Source organism: Pyrus communis, chromosome 10, assembly GCF_041283825.1.
Source record: "Pyrus communis isolate YQ-2024b chromosome 10, ASM4128382v1, whole genome shotgun sequence".
Lineage (NCBI taxonomy): Eukaryota > Viridiplantae > Streptophyta > Magnoliopsida > Rosales > Rosaceae > Pyrus > Pyrus communis.
In genome coordinates, this window is record NC_142574.1 from 15056865 (window position 1) to 15080000 (window position 23136).

General features: G+C 37.9%; 3 protein-coding genes across 3 annotated transcripts; 2 read left to right on the forward strand and 1 right to left on the reverse strand.

Moving 5' to 3' along the window:
- Positions 1 to 9368: 9368 nt before the first annotated feature.
- Positions 9369 to 11937, forward strand: LOC137728890 (leucine-rich repeat protein 2). The gene is made up of 7 exons (XM_068467682.2): positions 9369 to 9710; positions 9917 to 10049; positions 10171 to 10242; positions 10433 to 10576; positions 10674 to 10745; positions 10874 to 10945; positions 11687 to 11937. The coding sequence occupies exons 1-7, from the start codon at positions 9632 to 9634 to the stop codon at positions 11751 to 11753; spliced, it is 639 nt and encodes a 212-aa protein (XP_068323783.2). The 5' UTR covers positions 9369 to 9631; the 3' UTR covers positions 11754 to 11937.
- Positions 11938 to 12976: 1039 nt separating this feature from the next.
- Positions 12977 to 15523, forward strand: LOC137729886 (protein SYM1). The gene is made up of 4 exons (XM_068468936.2): positions 12977 to 13557; positions 13660 to 13891; positions 14610 to 14734; positions 14970 to 15523. Exons 1-4 carry the CDS (start codon positions 13210 to 13212, stop codon positions 15054 to 15056), a joined length of 792 nt encoding a protein of 263 aa, XP_068325037.2. The 5' UTR covers positions 12977 to 13209; the 3' UTR covers positions 15057 to 15523.
- Positions 15524 to 16637: 1114 nt separating this feature from the next.
- LOC137729470 (uncharacterized) lies at positions 16638 to 18753 on the reverse strand. Its single transcript, XM_068468431.2, has 2 exons — positions 18600 to 18753; positions 16638 to 18221 (listed from the first exon to the last, which is right to left on the reverse strand). The coding sequence occupies exon 2, from the start codon at positions 18079 to 18081 to the stop codon at positions 17026 to 17028; it is 1056 nt and encodes a 351-aa protein (XP_068324532.1). The 5' UTR covers positions 18082 to 18221; positions 18600 to 18753; the 3' UTR covers positions 16638 to 17025.
- Between the last annotated feature and the right edge of the window lie 4383 nt (positions 18754 to 23136).

A 23136-nucleotide genomic window follows, 5' to 3' on the forward strand; every position in this document is an offset into this window, starting at 1 on the left:
TCAGACGAACATCATCACTTCACTATATTTTGAGGGAATTTTAACATGCACCAAGGTATAATACACCAAAATATTTAACCGTTAAGATTTTTATTCATTAAATCCTTAACCAAACGAACATCCATTACATTGATTAATCCGGTGTATAGTAGAATTTTTGTAATTTAAGTTAGCACATTAAATAGCGCTAGGGATGGCAACGGGGAGGGATGGAGATGGGGGTGCCACCTCCATCTCCCGCGCTCCATTGGTGATTTTTTTTTTCTCCATAACCGCATGCATAATCAGTTCTTTTAAACGGGGAATCCTCATCCCCACCTCCACGGGGAAAGGTACCTTCAAACCTGCATCACCAACTTGCCTATTATGAAAGAGAGTTTGATACTAATATATAAGCATTAAGCAGCTTAAGTTGGATACCTATAATACTATTGCCAGACTAGTGTGTGTTTAATATATTGTATCAGATTCGTGAGTTTAATATATTGGACTCATGAGTCCAAAACATTGATATCACACTTACTTTTTTTTTACTTACTATGTAAAAAGTCTTGTATCTGAGTGTGATTATTTCAAATTTTGAACTTTCTGATCAATTGGGTTTTCCTTTTTTGTTGATGTTTCATTGTGGAAGCCAGCTCGAGGCCAACAAGAAGGCGATGAACATCCAGGTAGTCTCTTTGCAATGCTTGTCTTTGAATTGTTTTAAATTAGATGGATTTTTTTCTGCTTTATTTATTATTTCAGCTACATTATTTTGATGCTTAAATTTCGTTTGGAACAAGGATTTCATTGAAATTGTGTTTTAGTTTTACGCCATTTGGTTAAGAGTAATGAATAGTTTCATGGGATAGATTAGATTTAATCATTTAAGATTTAATGTGTGTGCTTAATCAAATTTACTTTTCTGAATACACGATACGCGACCTAAACAATGTATAAATGCTTTGTAGTTTGAGATAAAATTTTAAACTCAATAACAAAGTTTGTGTCTTAGTTTGCTCTTGATATGTTTTGTCGTTGGTGTTATCACGCGACAACAATGCATTTTGGTGAATGCAGTGCAAGGTATGCAGACATTTATGTGTACCACATCAGAGGTGAAGTGCCGGGAACATGCCAAAGCAAAGCACCCTAAGGCTGATGTTACGCCTCTTTTCCTCATCTGAAAAAGTGATCCTAGAAGCTGAAGAAGTTGCAGATTGAGACCGGTTGGAGATTGTGTTTCATATCGTGTGTATTTTGTTACTCTGTTGATGAACTTCTTAGTTAATGAAGTTGTTTATTCAAGCACCCAATATGCCAAAAGAAAATAATGTCTACTGATGACTAAGAAAACGGAGTTGATTTCTGAATGATGAATTGTACTCTTTGAAGAACCCATTTTGGCGTCAGTCACGCGTATTGACGGCTGTGTGACTCGTAACTGACGCTAGCTCCCGTGATCCTTGTGGAAAGTTTGTGGGACGTCATCATGACTGAATGCACTTATTGCATTAGAGCTAGCCTTTGAAGCCAAGTCTTGTACTACTGGTCAGGCAAATTTGTTGGAAATATACTTAAACCAAAGGACAGTACCAAATCAAATAAAGAATAAACGGGGCAAGGATTGTCTACCCTTCCACTTCCGGTGCCCTCTCATGCCCTTCTGTTTGTGTGGTCACGGTTAAATCACGTCAATATTTTATATTACTATTCATTTTTGTCTTATTATCTCTAAAAAAAAACAATATAAAATGTTGACGTGGCTTAACCGTGACCACATAAAACAGGAGGGCACGGGAGGGCACCGGAAGTGGGAGGGCAAACAATCCTTGTCCGAATAAATTTCCAACTTCACTCAAGTAGCCTTTTACCATAGTTATGAAAAGGTGTTGAGCTCTTACATCCAGGTGTGGATTTGAAATCTATCTGTGAAGCCAAAAATAATCTCAAAAGTTCTAGAGGCGACGCGTGGATTTTTGCTCAAGAAAGACAAGATTGCCCTCATTAAATGGGTAGGCTCCTAGATACTCCCACACGCAGCTTACACCCCTGAAAGTCTCAGCAGCTGAATACGATTACCCACACCTCACCTGCCCTTAGCAATGAAAAATCAAAGCATTAAAGATAAGGAGTAATTACCAAAATCTTATCTTTAATACATTCCCAATTGAAGATTGACTCCAATCAAGTAAGTAATCTCAATTTAAATCAATTAGGGATAATTACTCCATTATCTCAAAATATTATTTCCTATTTAATATTTTGAGAATATTTCTCCATAAACATTAGCCAATAGGATGCCACCATGTGTACCCTAACACTATGGCCGGCCCTATCTCCTATAAATACCTCATATTCTACCAAATTTCAGAAGCTTTTATTATCCCTAAAAAGCCCTAGACACTTTACTCTCTCAGAGAAATTAACTTAAGCATCGGAGATTCATTAGCCCAACCCCCCTCCCCACCTCGTGGGCGTGTGAGGCTTAAGTCCTTGATCAAAAGTGTTAATTGTTTTGCAGATGCATTTTCGTTGAGAATGAAGACGGCGAAAATTTGCATCAACACCATCGGCGACTAATCTAACATGTTATCTATTTTTTGAACCAAAAAAAAAAAAGTTTTTGAATGAAAAGGCGCTTGATACTAGTCGCTACACCAACATGCCCTTTTAAATTAGAGATATTTGTTGATTTGTCCCCTGAACTTGTATGCAGCTGCCAATTTCCCCCTAGAGTTTAATTTTAGTCGATAACCCCCTTGAACTTTTTTAATTAGCCAATCCCCCCCCCCCTTTGAACTTGAATTTTAGCCAATTACCCCCTTGAACTTTTATAAATAGTCAATTCCCCCCTAACATTAGATTTTAAAACAATTTCATTCAGTTTTTCATCCATCCAATTTTTCATCATTTTTGCCCTCATACAATTGTTATGTGTTGTTTCCGTGATCAAGATGGATGGAAAATTGGATGAAAATTTTTAAAATCTAACACCAGGGGAAATTGGCTATTTATAAAAGTTCAAGGGGGTAATCGGCTAAAATTATAGTTTAAGGGGGATATTGCCTAATTATAAAAGTTCAAGGGCGCTAAAATTATAGTTCAATGGGGAAATTGGCAACTTCATACAAGTTCAAAGGGTAAATCAACAAATATGCCTTTAAATTATGATAGTTAAAGACGTTCAAGACGTTTGTAATGTAATGAGAAACATAGTTGTGTCCATCCCATTGATCATGTAATGGAGACAACCACATACTGATACAATCTGATGTGAAATTTGACATGAAAGTTATATTTTACACGGTGATTAAACAGACGTGAGATGGAAAATATCATAAAAATTGGGTTATGTGATGCATTTAGAAAATATATAGCATTGTTGAAAGGAATATACTTGGCATCTTTCTTTGGAAGTAGCCAGTCTTACTTACCTACGAACCACAAGTTGAAATTGCATAAGTTTATAATTTTTTTCGTATAAATTATTTTTTCATAGGTATCAAATTGTGTGAAAATTATCATATGCTTAGGTTTATAGCATACACCAAAGTAATGGATGGTTGGATGTGCGGTCAATAATCTAGTAGGAATTCAACGACCAAGAATCCTAGTGTGTACCAATGCATGCTAGGATATTCCAAAACTGTGATTTACTAGTACGCACAGCTACCATGACAGTATATGTGTGCAATATATATAGCCATCATTTTCAAATAGGGCACTTATAAGTAGGGGTGTGTTCGGTTCATTTCGGTTTGATTTTTAACCAAAACAAAAAACCAAACTGACATCACGATTCTGTTTGGTTTTTGCAATTTGTAAAGGGAAACTTGAATTATTTTGGTTGGGTTTTTCAGGGTCATTTTTTTTTTTAATTTTTAATTTTAATTTATTAAACTTAAAATTTGGAGAGAAAATGAAGAAGAATTAAGTTAATGGTTGATTTGGAATTGGGCTTGAAAAATGAATACCCAAACATAAATAAATAAAAAATATTAATTATATCTAATTCAGTTTGGTTTAGTTTTCAACCACCAAAATCGGAACTAAACCAGTAGTTTTGGTTTTGGTTTGAGTTTTTTAGTTTCGGTTCCATCTTTTTATCGAATCAAGATCCTCTTTGTGAGGATTCCGGAGATCCATGAATCATATATGTTCATCGTACATCGTTCGATAAAAAATCGTTTTAATTTGTTTTTAAAATTAAATACAAATAGTATATGACAAAAACTTCCAAGAGATACCACGAAGTATAGCATGTAATCTTTGAATCCGAGATACCAAGAAGTACAGCATGCAACTCCACTGTGTGAAACCTCCCCCCAGGCAATACATTATGTTATCCACCCAGTGAACAGTAACTGCCCTAATGAACAGTAATCGCCTTTTGCATCTCCACCGTTGCACCTATAGCCCTGGCAATATGCAATAAAATATTAGTATTTTTTTTATTTATAAAATAATACAAAAAAATTTTAATTGTAATTTCGGATAAGATTTTTAATCGTTCTCGTTGCGCCACATGTCATTATCGGAAAAATTATTAAATAATACAAAATAATTTTATTTGTAATTTCGGATAAGATTTTTAATCGTTCTCGTTGTGCCACCTGCATCAATAGTCATTTTGTTGAAAAAAATTGGATTGAAACTTTGAGAGAAAGATAGGAATGTGATTGAAAGTAGTTGAGAGAATATGAAATTGCGGTGTAAGGTAGATGATAATGAGAAGGTTTTATAGATAAGTAAAAATAATTTTTTTAAAAAAAATTTCAGATTTTTTTTCGGATTTTTACAATTTTTTTTAAATTTTTATTCAACTAATTAATATCCACCGTTGGATATAAAAAAATTTGAATTTCAACACTCTAGATTGTGCCACATGTCACAATAGTAACTTTTCTTAATTTTAAAACTATTTTTTCTTTTATTTATTTATTTATAAAGCATATTAATATCGACCGTTGATCTCAGATCGAACGGTTGATATTAAATAAGATTTTTTTTAATTTTTTTTACCGTTGAGATCAAATGGTCCAAGTTAAAGAGCCATTGAGATCGAACGGACCGTGGGAAGCCACGTGGCTTCCCAACGGTAAAATTTCAATCTAAAAAGTTGGCTGCTTTTTCTGAAATTATGTCGGGCGACGCACCCCCACGCGCCTGACAGAAAAAAATAAAAAAAGGGCCTGATGCCGGGCTGACGTCAGCCCTGGCGTCACATCCACTCGGGCTGGCAATTCTTCACAAGCCCGAAGCTCGAGCCTCCACCTCCACTCGGGCTCCTTCACGCTGAAGCGAATCCACATAGCCTTGGGCCCTTTTCTCTGGCCTGTCCCGCGAGCAATCCACCACGGTGGAGTTGCTCTCAGGCATGCCGAACATGGCTAGACATTATAGGTCCATCCCCTAACTTTCTCACTGTATCCACCCACGATTCCTTCTCCTTCTAATTTCTCTTTTTTTTTCTCTTTTTTACTTGCGGTTACTATTAAACCAAAATAACATTATCTCACCCAATTTCCTAGATTCCCATCATGTGGGCCCCACTCAACCCTGCAAGTCAGACTCCCCCAGTCCGCAAGTCAGCCATGACCATTGCATGAGTTTCGCACTTGTTTCCAATTGCCCTTCACTTCACGTCCCCACTTTGTTTAGTATGGACAGGTGTAACTAAAGTCTTAACTAAAGATTAAGTAACTATGAATCTGGATTTATGTTATGGACCCATCTATTTCAAAATTTTTGCATATTTTGTATCAAATTACCAAAGAAACGAGTCAAAAGTCCAATGCCAACAATACCGATCTTATTTTTAATTTGATAATTATCACCTGCACAATCGATACTAGTTGGAATAAGATTGCAATATTTAAGCTCTTACTTTTTTCGAGATACGATTGATATGGGGTCTTTTAACATTCTAAACACTCACGAGTCACAAGACTAGAAATGCTATTGCGTCATTCAAACCAATGGCGTATCATTATATGTTGTAATTATTTGCCTACAGTGTATGAATAATTATTTTGAAACTTGTTAAAAACTACAAACAAAATAGCACTAGTGGTTGCACGAAAGTCCAACCGGAGCCTCTCTGTTCCCAGTCTGAAGTCAGTAAAATATAATATTCAAAGCGCACACCGCAAAGGCAAAAATCATATTTGACTTGACTAAACTTTGAACCAAACCCACTTCCACTTCCTCTTCTCTCTCTTGTTTCTTTGATTTTTTAGGCTTTAATTTTAGCTGATTATTCCTTTGAACATTTTTAATTAACCAATTTTCCCTTTGAACTTGAATTTTAGTCCATTGCCCCATTGAACATTTATAAATAGCCAATTCCTGCCTAACGTTAGATTTTAAAAAAATTTCATTCAGTTTTTCATCCATCCAATTTTTCATCATTTTTGCCTCCATACGGTTGTCATGTGTTGTTTCCATGATCAAGATGAATGAAAAATTGAATGAAAATTTTTAAAATTTAACACCAAGGGAAATTGGCTATTTATAAAAGTTCAAGAGGGTAATCGGCTAAAATTATAGTTACAGGGGTAATTGGCTAAAATTAAAGTTTGGGGGGGGGAATTGACAGCTCCATACAAGTTCAGGGAGTAAATCAACAAATATGCCTTTAAATTATGATAGTTAAAGACGTTCAAGACGTATGTAATGTAATGATAAACACAGTTGTGTCCATCCCATTGATCATGTAATGGAGACAACCACATACTGATACAATTTGATGTGAAATTTGACATGAAAGTTATATTTTACACGGTGATTAAACCGACGTGAGATGGAAAATATCATAAAAACCGGGTTATGTGATGCGTTTAGAAAATATATAGCATTGTTGAAAGGAATATACTTGGCATCTTTCTTTGGAAGTAGCCAGTCTTACTTCCCTATGAATCACAAGTTGAAATTGCATAAGTTTTAAATTTTTTTTGTATAAATTATTTTTTCATATGTATCAAATTGTGTGAAAATTATCATATGCTTAGGTTACAGCATACACCAAAATAATGGATGGTTGGATGTGCGGTCAATAATCTAGTAGGAATTCAACGACCAAGAATCCTAGTGTGTACCAATGCATGCTAGGATATTCCAAAACTGTGATTTACATGGTACGAACAGCTACCATGACAATATATGCGTGCAATATATATGGTCATCATCTTCAAATAGGGCACTTATAAGTAGGGGTGTGTTTGGTTCATTTATGTTTGATTTTTAGCCAAAACAAAAAACCAAATCAAAATTACTATTCTGTTTGGTTTTTACAATTTGTAAAGGGAAAATTGAATTCTTTTGGTTGGGTTTTTCAAGGTGATTTCCATTTTTTTTTTAATTTTTAATTTTAATTTATTAAACTTAAAAATTGGAGAGAAAATGAAGAAAAATTAAGTTAATGGTTGATTTGGAATTGGGCTTGAAAAATGAATACCCAAACATAAATAAATATTAATTATATCTAATTAAGTTTGGTTCAGTTTTCAACCACCAAAATTGGAACTAAACCAGTAGTTTTGGTTTTGGTTTGAGTTTTTGAGTTTCGGTTCCATTTTTTTATTGAATCCAGATCCTCTTTGTGAGGGTTCTGGAGATCCGTGAATCATATATGTTCATCGTACAAATAGTATTTGACAAAAACTTCTAAGAAAGATACCAAGAAGTACAGCATCTGTAATCTTTGAATCCTTTAGACATGATTCGGTCCGTCTCTCAGGCATGCCAAACATGGCTGGACATTATGGGGGCGTTTGTTTGCCCTCACTAAGTTGGACTAGATTGGACTGGACTAGCTATTAGTCCAATACTGTGTTTGCTCCATGTTGGGACTAACATTAATGAGACTAAAGGGGACTAGCATGGACAAAACCCTTCACTAAGAGGTCTTAGCGAGACCCCCCAATAACCATGGGACTAGCTAAGACTATCCTCTCTTTCTCGTCCTCGTCATGCTCAACGACCACTCCCGACAGACTCCTCGTCATCTCCGGTCACCTAGATCAATCATTAACTTTCCGACTCTCTTTCAGATCCATTTCACAACCAACTTTCATATAAAATATACCAAATTGAAGCTGGGAGTGACAAGATTACGATTTTACCTAAATCGAGGCTAAAATGTGGTCGAATGTGGCCGGAAAATGGCCTGGAAATCTCGGCCTGTTTGGGCTTCTTCAAATCCATGACAGATTTGAGCATTCAAAGCTAAGATCTCGGTCCAGGGATGGTGATGAATTTTTTGGCGGTGCTAACTTCATCCAATTTAACGAGGGTTGGCCAGAAAACACATCGGGAAACCTGCAACTCGTCGGGAAAATTGAAGCCGTGAGGTTCCGTTCGAACAACGCATAGCTAGAGAGGGAGGGAGGACAGAGAAATATAGACTGGAATCAATAAGGAGTTTGACCAGGAATGAGAAAGAGACATGAATTGAGAGGTCTAAGAGGAAAAAAAGAGGGAGAGGGTGGGACGATGAGAGAAAAGGAAAAGAGTGGGACGGAAATCGTAGGACAAGATGGAGAAAAAGATAAGATCATAATAAAATATTAATAATTTATATATTAAATAATATAATATTAGAATATGTTATTATCCAGTTTCTTAGTCCAATACTGTACCAAACGCTTCACTAAGTTAGTCCAGTTTAGTCTAGTCTAAGCCAGTCCAGCTTAGTCCTTGAAGCTAATCTAGTCCGAGATAGTCTGGCGCAACAAACGTCCCCTATAGATCCATCCCCCAACTTTCTCACTGTATCCACCCACGATTCCTTCTCCTTCTCATTTCTCTTTTCTTTTCTCTTTTCTTCTCTTTGTCACTTACGGTTACGATTAAAATACAATAACATTATCTCACCCAATTTCCTAGATTCCCATCATGTGGGCCCCACTCAACCCCGCAAGTCAGACTCCCCCAATCAGTAAGTCAGCCATGACCATTGCATGAGTTTCGCACTTGTTTCCAATTGCCCTTCACTTCACGTCCCCACTTTGTCTAGTATGGACAGGTGTAACTAAAGTCTTAACTAAAGATTAAGTAACTATGAATCTGGATTTATGTTATGGACCCATCTATTTCAAAATTTTTGCATATTTTGTGTCGAATTTTCAAAGAAACAGGCCAAAGGTACAATGTCAACAATACCGATTTCATTTCTAACTTGATAATTACTACTTGCATAATCGATACTAGTTGGAATAAAATTGCAATATTTAAGCTCTTTTTTTTTTCTCGAAATACGATTGATGTGGGTTATTTCAACATTCAAAACACTAGTCACAAGACTAGAAATGCTATTGCGCCATTCAAACCAATGGCGTGTCATTATATAGTGTAATTATTTGCCTACAGTGTATGAATAATTATTTTGAAACTTGTTAAAAACTACAAGCAAAATAGCATTAGTGGTTGCATGAAAGTCCAACCGGAGCCTCTCTGTTCCTAGGCTGAAGTCAGTAAAATATAATATTCAAAGCGCACACCACAAAGGCACAAATCATATTTGACTTGACTAAACTTTGAACCAAACCCACTTCCACTTCCTCTTCTCTCTTTGTTTTTGTTTCTTTGATTTTTCTCTGCTCTTGTCAAAGTTCTTGGCATTTCCTCTGCTTATCATTTCTCTCCAATGGCTCCTCTCCCCTTACAAACTTTCTCTCTTACCTTCCTCTTCTTTCTCTCTCTTGCCCTCTCCACAAACTCCGAAGGTACTTCCTCCTCCGACCCATCTTGCAGAATCTTTTCTGGGTTTCAAATTTCCCCTCTTTTCCTCCACTGGGTCCATCTCCGTTTGGCTGCTGAGAAACCAGAGAGGAAAAAATCCGGGAAAATTCCCCCAAAACCCATATTGTATCAGTTTCGGCTTCCAATTTCTTTCCCTAATCTTTTTTTTTCTGATTTAATTTTCTTTCAGGAAATGCTTTGCATGCTCTGAGAAGCAGACTCGTCGATGTCAACAACGTTCTGCAGAGCTGGGACCCAACGCTGGTCAATCCCTGCACCTGGTTCCACGTTACCTGTGATTCCAATAACCATGTGATCCGATTGTAAGATTATTATTTCCTTAATCTTTTTTTTTTTTCTGGGTTTGTTTAAATTTTGATTTCATGAATTGGGTTTTTTTTTCTTTCAAATTGGCTCGATTAACTTTCTTGTTTTGGGTTTCAGGGATTTGGGTAACTCCAACATTTCTGGGAGTTTGGGGCCAGAGATCGGGCAGCTGAAGCACCTGCAGTACTTGTATGCTTCCTTTTCTTCTACCAAGTTTCTCTTATTATGTGTTTGGTTGCTCAGAAAATCCCGGAAATAAAAAGTTTCCATGTTTTTACTGTTTAGGCCTAATTAAGTGATTGTGGAGAAAGATTGATCCAATTTTGACTTAATCAAAGTATTAGAGAAGTGATTGTTAAATTTTTTGAATGAATTTCAGGGAACTTTACAGAAATGACATAAGTGGTAAAATCCCAGAGGAGTTGGGGAGCTTGAAAAACCTTGTTAGCATGGATTTGTATGGCAATAAATTTGAAGGGGAAATTCCGAAATCTTTCGCCAGTTTGAAGTCACTCACATTTATGTAAGTACTTTTAAATTGAGTTTCCAGAACTTTTCAGCATTGACAATTCACAGATAGTAACTAATTTGCATTGAATATGGTTAAATTGATGAGGCAGGCGACTAAACAACAACAAACTAACAGGATCTATTCCGAGGGAACTCGTCGGCCTCTCTAACCTCAAAGTTTTGTAAGTCCTAATTTTCAGATAATTCGAAACGAATATCTGGAATCTGAGTTTAATGTTCAATCTAAGATACCCTGTTTTGTAGTTTACTGTTTTATTAGCAGTCTTGTTATGAAATTTCAATGTGGCAGTGATGTATCCAACAATGATCTCTGTGGAACAATTCCGGTCGATGGCCCATTTGGGACTTTCCCAATGGAAAGGTACCACTTCTATCACTCTCTTCCCTTTGTTCCCCTCACTCATATGCAGTATGCATCGGGTCACCTAAACAAAGTGACTTATTACCACGTCTCTTACTAATTTATAGAAATCAATCGTTGACTGAAGATCAACAAAATGTTTGTAAATGAGTTTTGAGTTTCCTAGTTGGTATATAGGATAGGTTTAGCCGTCTGGGGACGCACTCGTTTCAGCTTTCGGAGAACGTGGCCATGGGAAATGTGTTGTGTGTCTAGTAGGTATTATGCATTTTAGATGTTCTCCGAGAAAACCAAAGATACGCGAAACCCATGGCCATCTCATTCAGGTCCAACATTACGAGACAGGACAGATGGTAAACGTTTGCCTAGACATGGTCTTCATGAGTTTGGCCAATTTTAATGGCACACGAAAATTATCATAGTTGTGTATTTACATAGCAAATCAATGGTATGTCTTAGAGCGATTCTGGAGCGTGGGAGGCACGATGATTTGAATGAATACTCGTAAACTTACTCAAACTCTACTTGAGAGTGTAGATTATTTTACAAAAGTAGTTCCATGGTTCTTTTCAGAAACCAATTACTCATTTACGAATCTTGTGAGAATTTATGTTGTGTGTAACGGTGATTTTCCATGTCCCCGAGTCTTTAACAAACAGGTCCTCGAGTCTCATGCTCGATAAATCATTGTTTACCGCATTGCAAGTTCTAATGTGTTTGCGTCGTGATATTCTGTTTCAGTTTTGAAAACAACAGACTTAACGGCCCAGAGCTGAAAGGACTGGTATCCTACGACTTCGGGTGCTGAAGAAGAAGGGTCGATTTCGTCGATCATCCTTTAAAGATATAGTAAAGATTGTATGATAAAGAAGCAGAGCATTGTATCTCTAATTATGTTATGTATCTGAAAACAGCCCACCCTTAATGTTATGGATATTAAAGTAATCACACTAGCCAGCAAAAATAAAATGATTCTGAGATTGGAACCTTCACTTTTATCCCTTGATTTTGATTTCCTTTGTATTAGGCAACGGTATATTTCTTTGGCCAGATCTTGTAAAGCAAGGCAGCTGCTGAGGCTCCATATTACAACGGCCAAAACTATTAATTCTATTTAAAAAGCGCGTTGGCAAGAGGCTTGTAGACTTGTACTTCAGTTGATTAACAGATTTTTGCACCTCAAGTCCAAAGTTTAAATCTCTTCCTTAATATTTTCAACTTCAGCAACAAGTCGGATGAGCCCGAAGGTGTGTGTACGGATTTACCCATTTATACTCATGTCGTGTCCATCTTAACATGTTGAAAGATCAACATGCAAAGCGACATAAAATAGTCATATAATAATACAATAATTTATGCAAGTGGTGGAATCGCTCTGGTGATTAGAACTTTCCTATTCAACTCATTGCATGTAATATCCATATTGTACAGGAGAAAAATGAAAATCGTTATAATTTCATTAGAATAATATTATTGATAGTATTAATTGTGTTTTAGTAATGTACACATAGAGTTATATACTCGTACGAATTTCAAATCATATAGTATGTTGTATTCATAATGTCATATATCCATAACTAGACATCATGTGATGCTACGATACCTATGGTTAATGATATCAAAATATGTGCAAGTGTACCATATGACATTGTACAATTAAAAAACGTTACAATCGTAATATAAAACTCATTCGAGAGGGCCTGATGGTCTTAAAAAGGTTATGGTGGGGAGGGAGGGGGGTTTCCTTAGGAATAAAAAAGACATATAGATCAAATTCATATTCATACTAATAGAAGAGTAGATCCAATACCAGAAAAACGACTTCCTTCTCAAACAAGAAGCTTGTAGGAGAAGCTGCTACAAGCCATACTAAAGTGACTGAAATGAAAATAGGCAGATGTCCAAGGGCATCACTGCAAGAGTAAAGGCAACGGGTAGAATTTCCCGCACGTGGCATGACATAGAAGGACGTGTCGGCAAGTCCGCGGAACACCTCACTTTCTGGAAATTGATCCTATTACATTTTGGTGTTAGGGAAAGGAAACAGCCCTTCAACAATGTCGGCCACGTCTGTGACGTATGCGAGTGCGACGCTCTTCACCTACTCCCCGCTTTTCTGGGAAATGATAAACTCGCATTAACGTTGTTGCTCCACGTGATTCTCTCAGTCTCTCTTCCCTTTTGTTAAAACCCCCCTCTCTCCCTAAAACCCCCACGTCACAGCCGCAGAGTCTCAGCGACCAAAGAAACCACCAACCGCCACCATGACGGCCGCTTTCCGCCGGAGCACCAACCTCACCCGCCTGTTACACAAGAACTCCATCACGGACCCGATCGCGGCCCCGACACTGCTCCAAACCCAAACCCAGACCCAGACCCCCTCCAAAGCCTACCTCCGCTTCCCTCAAGTCTTCCGCAAAGCCAGAGACTACGACCTCTCCCCCTCCGTCTTCTCCTCCGCCTTCTCCTCCTCCAAGTCCTCTGTCGAAGCGCCGTCGGCTTCCAAGTTCGGGTTCGTGGGATGGTACCTGGGTATGATCCAGTGCCGCCCCATTTTGACCAAGAGTGTGACCGCGGCGCTCATTTACACCGCCGCCGATTTGTCCTCCCAGGTGGGTCGAACTGTAATTATATCGTCACTTTTGGGCATTTTGTAGTTACCCACTAGGTCAATTGGCTCTGGTTGTATCTAATGAAGTAATGATCTTTATCAGACATTAGCAAAATCATCCTTTTCCGAATCTTATGATCTTGTAAGGACAGCGCGCATGGCTGGCTATGGGATGCTGGTTTTGGGTCCGTCGCTGCATTTCTGGTTCAATTTCATGTCGAAAGCTTTACCGAAACGAGATGTGTTTTCGACATTGAAGAAAATGGCAATGGGGCAGCTGCTTTACGGACCTACAATGACGTGTGTTTTCTTCTCCTTGAATGCATGTCTACAAGGTATGCATAAAGCTTCTTTCTTAAGGACACATTGTTTACGATGAATGATGCTTGTATGTTCGATTTTGTCGAAATTTTGTATTTTGCAATTGTTTATGATGAATGATGTATAGTGTGTTAAATTTTTGTTTGGGAAAGTTGTGAATTCACCACGCACATTTTGAAGGTTCCCGTGTTGAATTAGGAGGAAATTAGGCTGGTTTGTCAATGATTGTATATTAGGTTGCTTTAGATTTTGTTCGGTGACAAAATCGTGATTGAACCTGCTACGCTTCATAGTGGCAAGTTCCTTTGGTAATTGGCTCTCCGGTTCATATACTTGAGTATCACTTTGACGAAGAGTTCATCACAAGATGCTGAAACCGAAAGTACCGAACTTTTGTAAATATGTTGTACAAGTCCGGTAGTTCACCACAAAAAATGCTCTAGATGGATTGAGTTTCAATCTTGAGATTTTCGACATTTGTATTTAACTTCTGGGACTCAACCCGTTTGTAGGCAAGACTTTGATGCATAATGAATAATTGTATAAACACATCTCTTTGTTAATTGATTCTTCAAGGAAAACATTTACTGCTGCATAAGAAATTTACCTGTTGTGAATTTTGAAAAATAGAGCGAACTTGTGTTTGCAGAGAGATGCGTGGATACTATATGGTGCTTCATATTAATTTCGTATGGTCTGACTAGTTATAGTTACCATGATTGCCAATTCCAGGTGAAAATGGTGAAGAAATTGTTGCCCGCCTACAGCGAGACTTGTTCCCTACATTGTTAAACGGTGTTATGTACTGGCCAATATGTGATTTTATCACATTCCGATTCATTCCTGTCCATTTACAGGTATGTGGAAGGCTCTCTTTTATCTTGGTTTTTCTCAGTTTTATTTTGGATTTTGGAATTACGTGAAATTGGGATTGCTTGGGCTACTGAGTTTTGACAAAACACGGGTTAAGAGCCTAAAGTTTGGCTCTTGACAAGCGTAGGAAATTTCCGACTTGATCAGTTCACCTGCATATTTCACACGATCTGGAAACTAACTTGTTAACTTTGTTTTTGACGCTCTCATTTTGAACAGCCATTAGTGAGCAACGGATTTTCGTATCTGTGGACCATTTACATGACGTACATGGCAGGCTTGGAGAAAGCTGGCACAACGTCCTAGCTGATTGACTGCAGGCGCCTATTCCTTTTACTAGTCTCGTCTTTAAGATTTAGACGTGTCTCAACAACCCAGCTTGGAAGTTGCTCGTAATGCCCTTACACGGTGAACCTTACGGATGCCTTGGCAGAAACGCTAGCATGACATCCACAGCCGAACTATGGTTGAAGCACAGGCTATGAATCTCGCTCTCGTTGCGAATTTTACGAATTCGATTCATTGGTAATTACATTCGGATCATGTCTTTTCACCATTCGTGTAAAACATTCAGACATTATGTATTTATACGGTTGGGACAACTTTGAGGGTTTTGTATAAAGCAATAGGTTGATGTTGTTTAAGACACCGGAAGTATCAGTTACAAGTTAGTTTGATCGGATACAAGCGCCTGCAGGATTTTAAACTTTTAAGTTGTACATTACAATGTTTTTCTTCAGTTGTGGAACGGACTGCGGAAGGATTCTCTCTTCTCTTTTTTTTCCTTCCCTGCCCTTCCCTCTTATTTGAATAGTCAAGATTTTGTGTTGACTTCTTTATAGAGAGAGAAGGACGAAGTGGAGATTGTGAGAGGAGAGAAGGGCAGGGAATGGAGATAGGAGGGGAGAGAATCCTAGTCTTAACCGTGGAAAGGATCTAGGGCAAGCAGTTCAAGGTTTTCAGAACAGGTTGACAGAATAAACCGTATTGTTCAAGGAGGAAACTCAACAAAATAAAAATTCAGGGAGCAAATCGACAATGGGATACTAGTTTAGATGAGAAATTGGCAAAATTATCTTAATTACTGCTACTGTCAACTTGGCTATGAATTCTTTTAAACCAAGGCAGAACTTGCAAGAGATGTAATTTTTACAGTCCACATAAAAATCTTTAGAACAATTACAACAGTAAAACGCCAACAATGAAATCGCTGACACTTCAGAAAATTTGCACCAATGGTCTGGTTCATTAGGGTTGTCTTCAAATTTGAACTGATCCCCTAGTTCTTGATTTCGACGGCCATTGACAACAGTTAAGCGCACATACAGAAGTGGAATGACCACCGGACATTGTATTTGTCGTCAGGGGCTAACTCGATACACATAAGATTCAGATAGTAGATGGATACTCACCGGTATTTTTCGTCGGAAAGGTAATTTGCATAGATGAGATCAATCATCCCTTCGAAGGGAAAGGTCCTGTAATCTGAGCTGGGAAGCATGTTTTACATACAAGGCAACGAATAATGAGCTCACAGTGATCTTACAGCTTACTTTGAACAATTTAGACGATTAACATTTCATAATCTCACCTGGTACAAAGCACAGAGAGCTTGCAACTGCCTTTCTATGAGCGTTTCCTCAATAAGAAGAAATTGAAGCAATCACTCAGTCAAAGCGATGCCACCGAAGAACCTTGCTAAATAAAAAGCCGAGGCACCTTATTGAAGGACTGCACACCCCATTTATGTCAGCTGAGAGGAGTAATAACTATTTACCAGTGTCACCAAGCAGCAAATGGACATAGAGGCAAGAACTACGTAATCAAAGATAGAATTAACGCAAGCAAGAAAATTAAATTATGTAGCAAGTCACTGTCCAACTGCAATAATTTGAACACTGGATAATGCATTTTTCGCATAACTTGGTAACAATAAACAGGGGAGCAGAAACAATTTCCGTTGAAGGATAATGCGAAGAATTCTTCACACTTCTGATGTCTTGCTTGTATTGAAAAGTTTACATACTATCGTATTAACATGCCCCCCCCCCCAATAACAATTATCAAGCCTATATCGAAACGCAACATAAACCAAAACTTCTCACATAATCTACAACTTATTCCCTATTGCAATGCTTCAAAACTCCGTAAACAGGCAAAGGCTAAGAGTTGATCATGTTAAAGAACTGACTCAAAACGCTGAACTGTGAGCAAGTGAGGGTGCAATTTCATGTCTCGTGATCTCATCAATTGTTGATTATGTATAAGGTTTTGCTCACTCTTCAGATGCACGCAAGACAATCTTCTCGAGCTGTATGGGCCAATCTACACCAAGCATTTGGGGATTTAGCTCCACTGATGCAGAAAAATCTGACATGGTTGCAAAAGTAGATTTTGTTTCTCTTTGCATATGTCTTCCACGCAACATCCCATTTGAACCATCGTTGTACGGATATGAACCACTTAGTTGTTTTAAGTGATCATTGCCATGCCTTGTCCCGGCCAGCCGAATACAAGGTTCCATTAACCTCTTCAGATAAGCATCCAATCCATTATTCAAGAGGTTAACACAGTCTATAGAGACATTAATACCCTCCTTCTCCAACTTCCGCTCCAAACGATTTCTTAAGGATCTCGTATCAGGTAGCTCACCACTGTTTTGACAGGTCACAGGGTGGTAAGCACCACTTACTGATACATTAGGAAGAGATTTACGCGATCCACCCAAATATATACCGAGTGGAGCAGTTACTGGGCTTCTACTTTGAATAGCTGGGCTTCCTGCATCCTGTTCGACCTCTTCTCCATCTTCTACAGAGGCAACTTCAACAGGCGGCCTGCTTCCAAGAGAAAGCAATTCAGTAGCACTTTGCTGCTCTTGTGCTTTTGAAAAATGTTGGGACTTTCCATTTGGCCCCAAAGGACTTGGGCGGTCCTGAAACTTGCGTTCTCGATCAACTGGAGACAGGATCCTGTGAGGGGATGGAGAAACTGCATCTGCATTAATCGAGTGAAGACCACCCTTCTGATAACCATTTGCTACTTTAACATTAAGGGTGCGTCCCCTTTTCTGAACACCGGTCAAGGGCGGAGGTTTTGCAAGGCAGGCGTTCTGGAGGATGGATTTAATAAGCCGGTTATGAAGACAGACATTTTCCCTCCCAATAATCCGATTGCAAAACTTGTCGAATTCGCACTTGCTAATCTTTGAACTAAACAATCTTCTGATCAGATCAAAGTATTTATCAGCTCTCTGATGCCCAATCTTTCGCACAATTAGAGCTTTCAGCTCCAAAGTGTCGATACGAGAAAAGCTCTGATTGAGCACCATTTTCCCCCAACTCCACTTCCCAGAATTCACCAAAACCAGATCCTCATCGAAGCCTCGAATTCTCCAGCAAAACCCAGATCACAGAAGACATGATCCTCAATCCAAAACCTAAAACCCTAATTTTCAGACAATGCTTTCACCTGTATGTTCACCAAAATTACAGCAACAGAAGCAAATTTCTCAATTTCTCAATCCAAACGAACGAGGGTAGTCAAAGTTTGCTCAAATTACTAAAATTAGAAAGACAGAAATCATTGGGAACTAAACGTTGACCATATCAAGAGCTCACAGACACAGAGATCAAAATATCTTTCCTGAAATTCAAAAAGTAGAAGGAAAGAGTAGCGGAAGCAAAAAACGCAAAAAAATTTGACAGATTTCGGCAACAATTTACAGAAATGAAAGAAATCCAGTTGAAATTTGGGCGTGAATTGAAAACCAAACAAGCAAATTGACCAAAGAACGATGAGAGAGAGAGAGAGAGAGAGAGAGAGAGAGAGAGAGAGAGAGAGAGGCACCTGAGTCGAAGGTGGCCGAGGTTAGATTGACCCCCTTGAGAGTTGTGTGCTTTTTCCTCTCTTTTTTGGTGCTTTTGCTTTGTGTGTTTAATTTGAGAGATATTTCTGTTTTTTATTTTTTATTTTTTATTTTTATTTTTATTTTTTTGTGGGGAGAACTATGTCTGTGCTTCTTATAACAAGGACAGACCAAACGGGGCTAATAAGTAAAGGGCTATTGTGCGCTTTCAGAACCTTCTTATCTGAAATACACGTGCGTTTTTGTGAGTTTGGGAAACTCGGGTGTGAAGACTTGTTAATGGCGTGTTTGATTGCGTTCATTTTTTTATTTGGTAATAAGTTGCCAACCGGCTCGCCGACAGCAGCGGCACGTCCACGGGCGACCAACCGGGCCATGGCGGCGGTGACCGTCCACACAGCAGACCACATACCTACTTTAAGGTTATTCAACGTCTCGAATCATGTGGTGTATTCTGTTTTAACTAATTTGAGGTCGTTTATCACGTTTGAATTAGAAAACTTTAAAATTTACTAAGATGAGTACTAAAGGAATCTTTTTTAGGTGTAAGCTTGAGTAACCTAGATAAAAATCAAGACGTCTATTGAAGAGACACGCTCAAAATTTCTGTGAGCGGATCCCTTCAAACTATTTTTCATTAAATTTTTTTATAAAACTTAATTGTTTTAATGTAGTCATGGATGAGGCTAAGATAGTGAATGGTTAGATGACCATTTAATTGATTTATTTATTGTTGGCAACTTATTTTAACTACATGGTCTCTTATATATCAAGTATAGCTATTTTTGGCTGTAGGATATTTGCAAGTGATTATATAGCTCTAGTATAGGCTAGATGCACTTGCATGCTGTACTTATACTTTGATGATAGTATTATGTATTGAATTGCTTAATTATGATTTTTGATTGATTACTGGATGTGATTTTCTTAACTATATATTGTAGTAGATACTTATCCAGACTACTCAATGAAATCGGTTATATGCTAAATTTAGCAAATGTCAGTTCTGGTTCAATCAAATTAGTTTCTTGCTGTTGGAGTTGTGCTCTAAAAGCCAATTTCGTAATATTGGATATTATGTAACAACTCCATATTAAGTAATTAATAAAAGGGCAAGTTTTATTCATTCATGAGTTTGGCTTTATATTATAGTGATAATATGCTACGAATGAGTCCATAGGATTTAAGGTATGGAAGCAATGTCCTAAATGATGTTAGGGCATGGAGACTTGTATTCCATAGTTACTTAGTCCTTAAATAAAATTCCTAGCAATTTGAAAGTCAACTGGACATTGACTTTGGAAAGGCCGGTATATAATGCATTAAGGTTAGTATGGTCATGTGCTACCAAGGTTCTAAAAGACACTAGGCGCTAATCGGGGGGCGGACTGGGGCCTAATCCCGTCTAGTCGCCTAGACGGACTAGGCGGATTTAAGTAAATTTATTATATATTGTATCAATAAGTGCCTATTTATACTTAAAAATTACAAAATTGTATTGGGATACATAAATTGCATAATAAGATGACATATAGATCAAAAGTTTTAGAACATATTGAAAACATTTGGAACAAGTGTATAATGAATGTTCATCCAATTATTCAACAAGTCTATTACATTTTATTGAAAAAATAAAATACAAAATGAAAGCTACTGATTTTTTGTCAAAGTGAGAGTCATGACCTAGGTGGGCTAGACATGCGCCTAGGAGGGCTAGGCAGATGCTTAAGTGAGTCTAGGCACCATATTTTCATTTTCAAACGCTTAGAGACTAATCAGTAAGGTGGTCAGACGCTTATCGCCTAGACAGGACCTAGGCGACGCTAGCCATAGATTTTTAGAATAGCGCTTACTACGCATGTCATGATGAATATATAGGTGCGTAAATTTTCCTTGTACTGTGGCATTCCCTATAGTGGTATGCCTTGTTCTTGGATTTTTATTTTTTTTTATTTTTTTATCTGCGTATGTTTTCAGATGCTTTGGTATTTGTCTTTACATTTTTTGATTAGATTGGCAACATTTGTGATAATTATCTTATTTGTGCATGAAACGGTAAATTATGTACCTTTTTTAATTGGTGGCAGTGTGGGCTTTTTGTAACTGTACAATTTGTTTTTTGAGTAATTTACCTATATATCATATTCACCTAGATTGTACAGGCAAGTTATTACCTATATTATCCTGTACAACAATTTATCTGCCACTAATAGGTAAATTAGTACCATACAATTTTGAGAATTTAGTTTGAAAATTTCTCCCACCAATGTCCATGCACGTTAAATCAACTTGAAATTTTAATTACTATGAAATTAAAAACAATCATTAATTTTATAAAACTTGATATTTTTTTAATATGGAATTTAGAAAAAAGGCTTGCATTGGTAGACTAATAATAAGAAAATGGGGAAATTGGAAAGTGGGAAGGTAACTACATATACAAGATCATATAAACCAATCATATTCTATCAACAACCTCAATTGCAAAGAAAAATGATCACCTATCCATTCAAAAAAAAACAAATCAATTGAGAAGCTCTTCCAAGTTCCAAAACTTCCCTCTAACCAATTAAATATCCTCCCTAATTGAACCCAATATGCTCCTTGAAAAAACCCTAGGCTTAGTTTCAAACTTGGCAACAAAGTTTCACAAAAGAGACACCATGGGCATCATAAAGTGTAAAGGGATTCGGTTCAGTATGGTTCGGTTCGGTTTCCAAACCGACAAAACCGAAACTGAACCAATAAGACTCCGTTCGGTTCGATTTTTTCTATTTTGGTTTTTTTTTTTTTTTTTCGGTTTTATGTTTTGATTAGGTGTTCAGTTCGGTTTTTTTCGGTTTTCGGTTTTTTGATCCCACCTCTAAGTTTGCAACTGCAGTAAGAGCCTCTCTCCATTGTTGTACCCTTTTTTTCTTGGCTTCCCGTTTTTCCTCATCTTTTTCTTTACGGATGCCCTTTTTGTGCTTCTTAAATATTGGGCCTAAACTACCGTCCTGCTTCCTGATGTCTGAAGCTTCAACACCATAGAAGATTGGCAAAACCTCTTGCCCCAAATTTTTCCTGCACTCCAGGATCTTCACCAACTCGAATCTAAATACCTCTTTGAGAAGACAATGATAGAGTCCTTGACTCTTCGATGGCAAGGAACAGTTCGGGTTTTATTTCTTCCCCTCTTTTCAGATCGTCCTCATCAATAAAGGCCTTGTAGCCCTTTTCTTCCAATGTTGCATGGAGATGGCCCGTGAAGCCCTTGCGTGTGACTTCGCCTCTAAAGCTCAAGAACACGTCGTACTTCCAGAGTTTTGAGGAGGATGATGAAGAGGAGGCTCCGCAGGCTGTCATGGCGATATCCACATCATTATGGCACTGCAGTGGTGCAGATTACGATTGAAAAAATGGCAGTGGTTGTGTTTGTGTTGCCGAACCAATGATACTTAAATATCTAAACACAGTCGAGCTCCTTCAGTCAACAGATACAAAAGTTTATAATATACTAAAATTTGGAAGCATTTGAGAAGTAACATGACAACAACCACATAATAAACAAAAGTGATTAGAAAAGAGACATAAATGTTAACGAATAATTAAGGGTAAAATACAAAAAACTATCTCAACTATTAGTGTCACAACACTTTCATACCTCATCTTTTAAAATTGACAATGTCATACCTCATCTTACGAATTTGTGCCAATGTCAGACCTCCGTCAGTTTTTCTGTTACTTTTTATGTTAAATGCTAACGTGGCTAGAAACGGGACCCATTTTTATTAAAAAAATTAAATATTTAAAAATAATAATTAAATATTAAAATTTTTAAAATAAACAATAAACAATAAACCCAAAAAAAACCCATCAACCCGTGTACCCTCTCCCCAAAAACCCAGATCCCTTTCTCTAAGTTCTCCCCCACCCAACCCTCTATTTCATCTCTCTCTCTCTCTCTCTCGCCTCTCTCTCTTCTCTCTCCCTGCAACATGCATCCCTAAAATCCCAAAACCCAGAAACCATTCCCACCCGAGTCATCACCGCCGGCAAGCTTTCAATCCTCTGAGCCGACGATCAATGATTAACCCTAGACCCTTCCCTGCCACTCCCGCTGGCTTCGGAGCTCTCCTTCTGGCACCACAGGTGCTTCTGGTTCCCCCACTTCAAATACCATGACAAGTTGAAATTGTGCAGAGGCTTCGCCCTCTCAGAACCTTTCGCCATGGACTTCACCTCCACTATCTCCTCATCATCCGACCTGCTTATATACACCATTTATTGGAAACTTAGACCAAAGAGAGCCACTCTCAGATCACAACTCTCTCTCTCTGTTTCTCGCGCCTCCTCTGATTTTCTTAGAAAATCTTGGAATTTTCTGGGAAAAACGGAGAGTTTTTCTATTGGGATTGTTGTTGTTGTTGTTATTGTTTTGTTTTTCTCTCACAAATTGCCGGAGGGGCAGACTTCCGGGGCGAGGAAGAGAAGGGAATGTTGTTGCGGAGGTTGTGGCTAGAGTTAGGGTTTGGGGGC

Coding starts and splice junctions, on each gene's coding strand:
- LOC137729886 (XM_068468936.2), top strand. CDS start 13,210: ATGACGGCCGCTTTCCGCCGGAGCACCAACCTCACCCGCCTGTTACAC. Junction 13,892..14,609: donor CTTGAATGCATGTCTACAAG/GTATGCATAAAG, acceptor TGCCAATTCCAG/GTGAAAATGGTGAAGAAATT. Junction 14,735..14,969: donor TCATTCCTGTCCATTTACAG/GTATGTGGAAGG, acceptor CATTTTGAACAG/CCATTAGTGAGCAACGGATT.
- LOC137729470 (XM_068468431.2), bottom strand. CDS start 18,081: ATGGTGCTCAATCAGAGCTTTTCTCGTATCGACACTTTGGAGCTGAAA.
- LOC137728890 (XM_068467682.2), top strand. CDS start 9,632: ATGGCTCCTCTCCCCTTACAAACTTTCTCTCTTACCTTCCTCTTCTTT. Junction 10,243..10,432: donor CTGAAGCACCTGCAGTACTT/GTATGCTTCCTT, acceptor AATGAATTTCAG/GGAACTTTACAGAAATGACA. Junction 10,946..11,686: donor GGGACTTTCCCAATGGAAAG/GTACCACTTCTA, acceptor ATTCTGTTTCAG/TTTTGAAAACAACAGACTTA.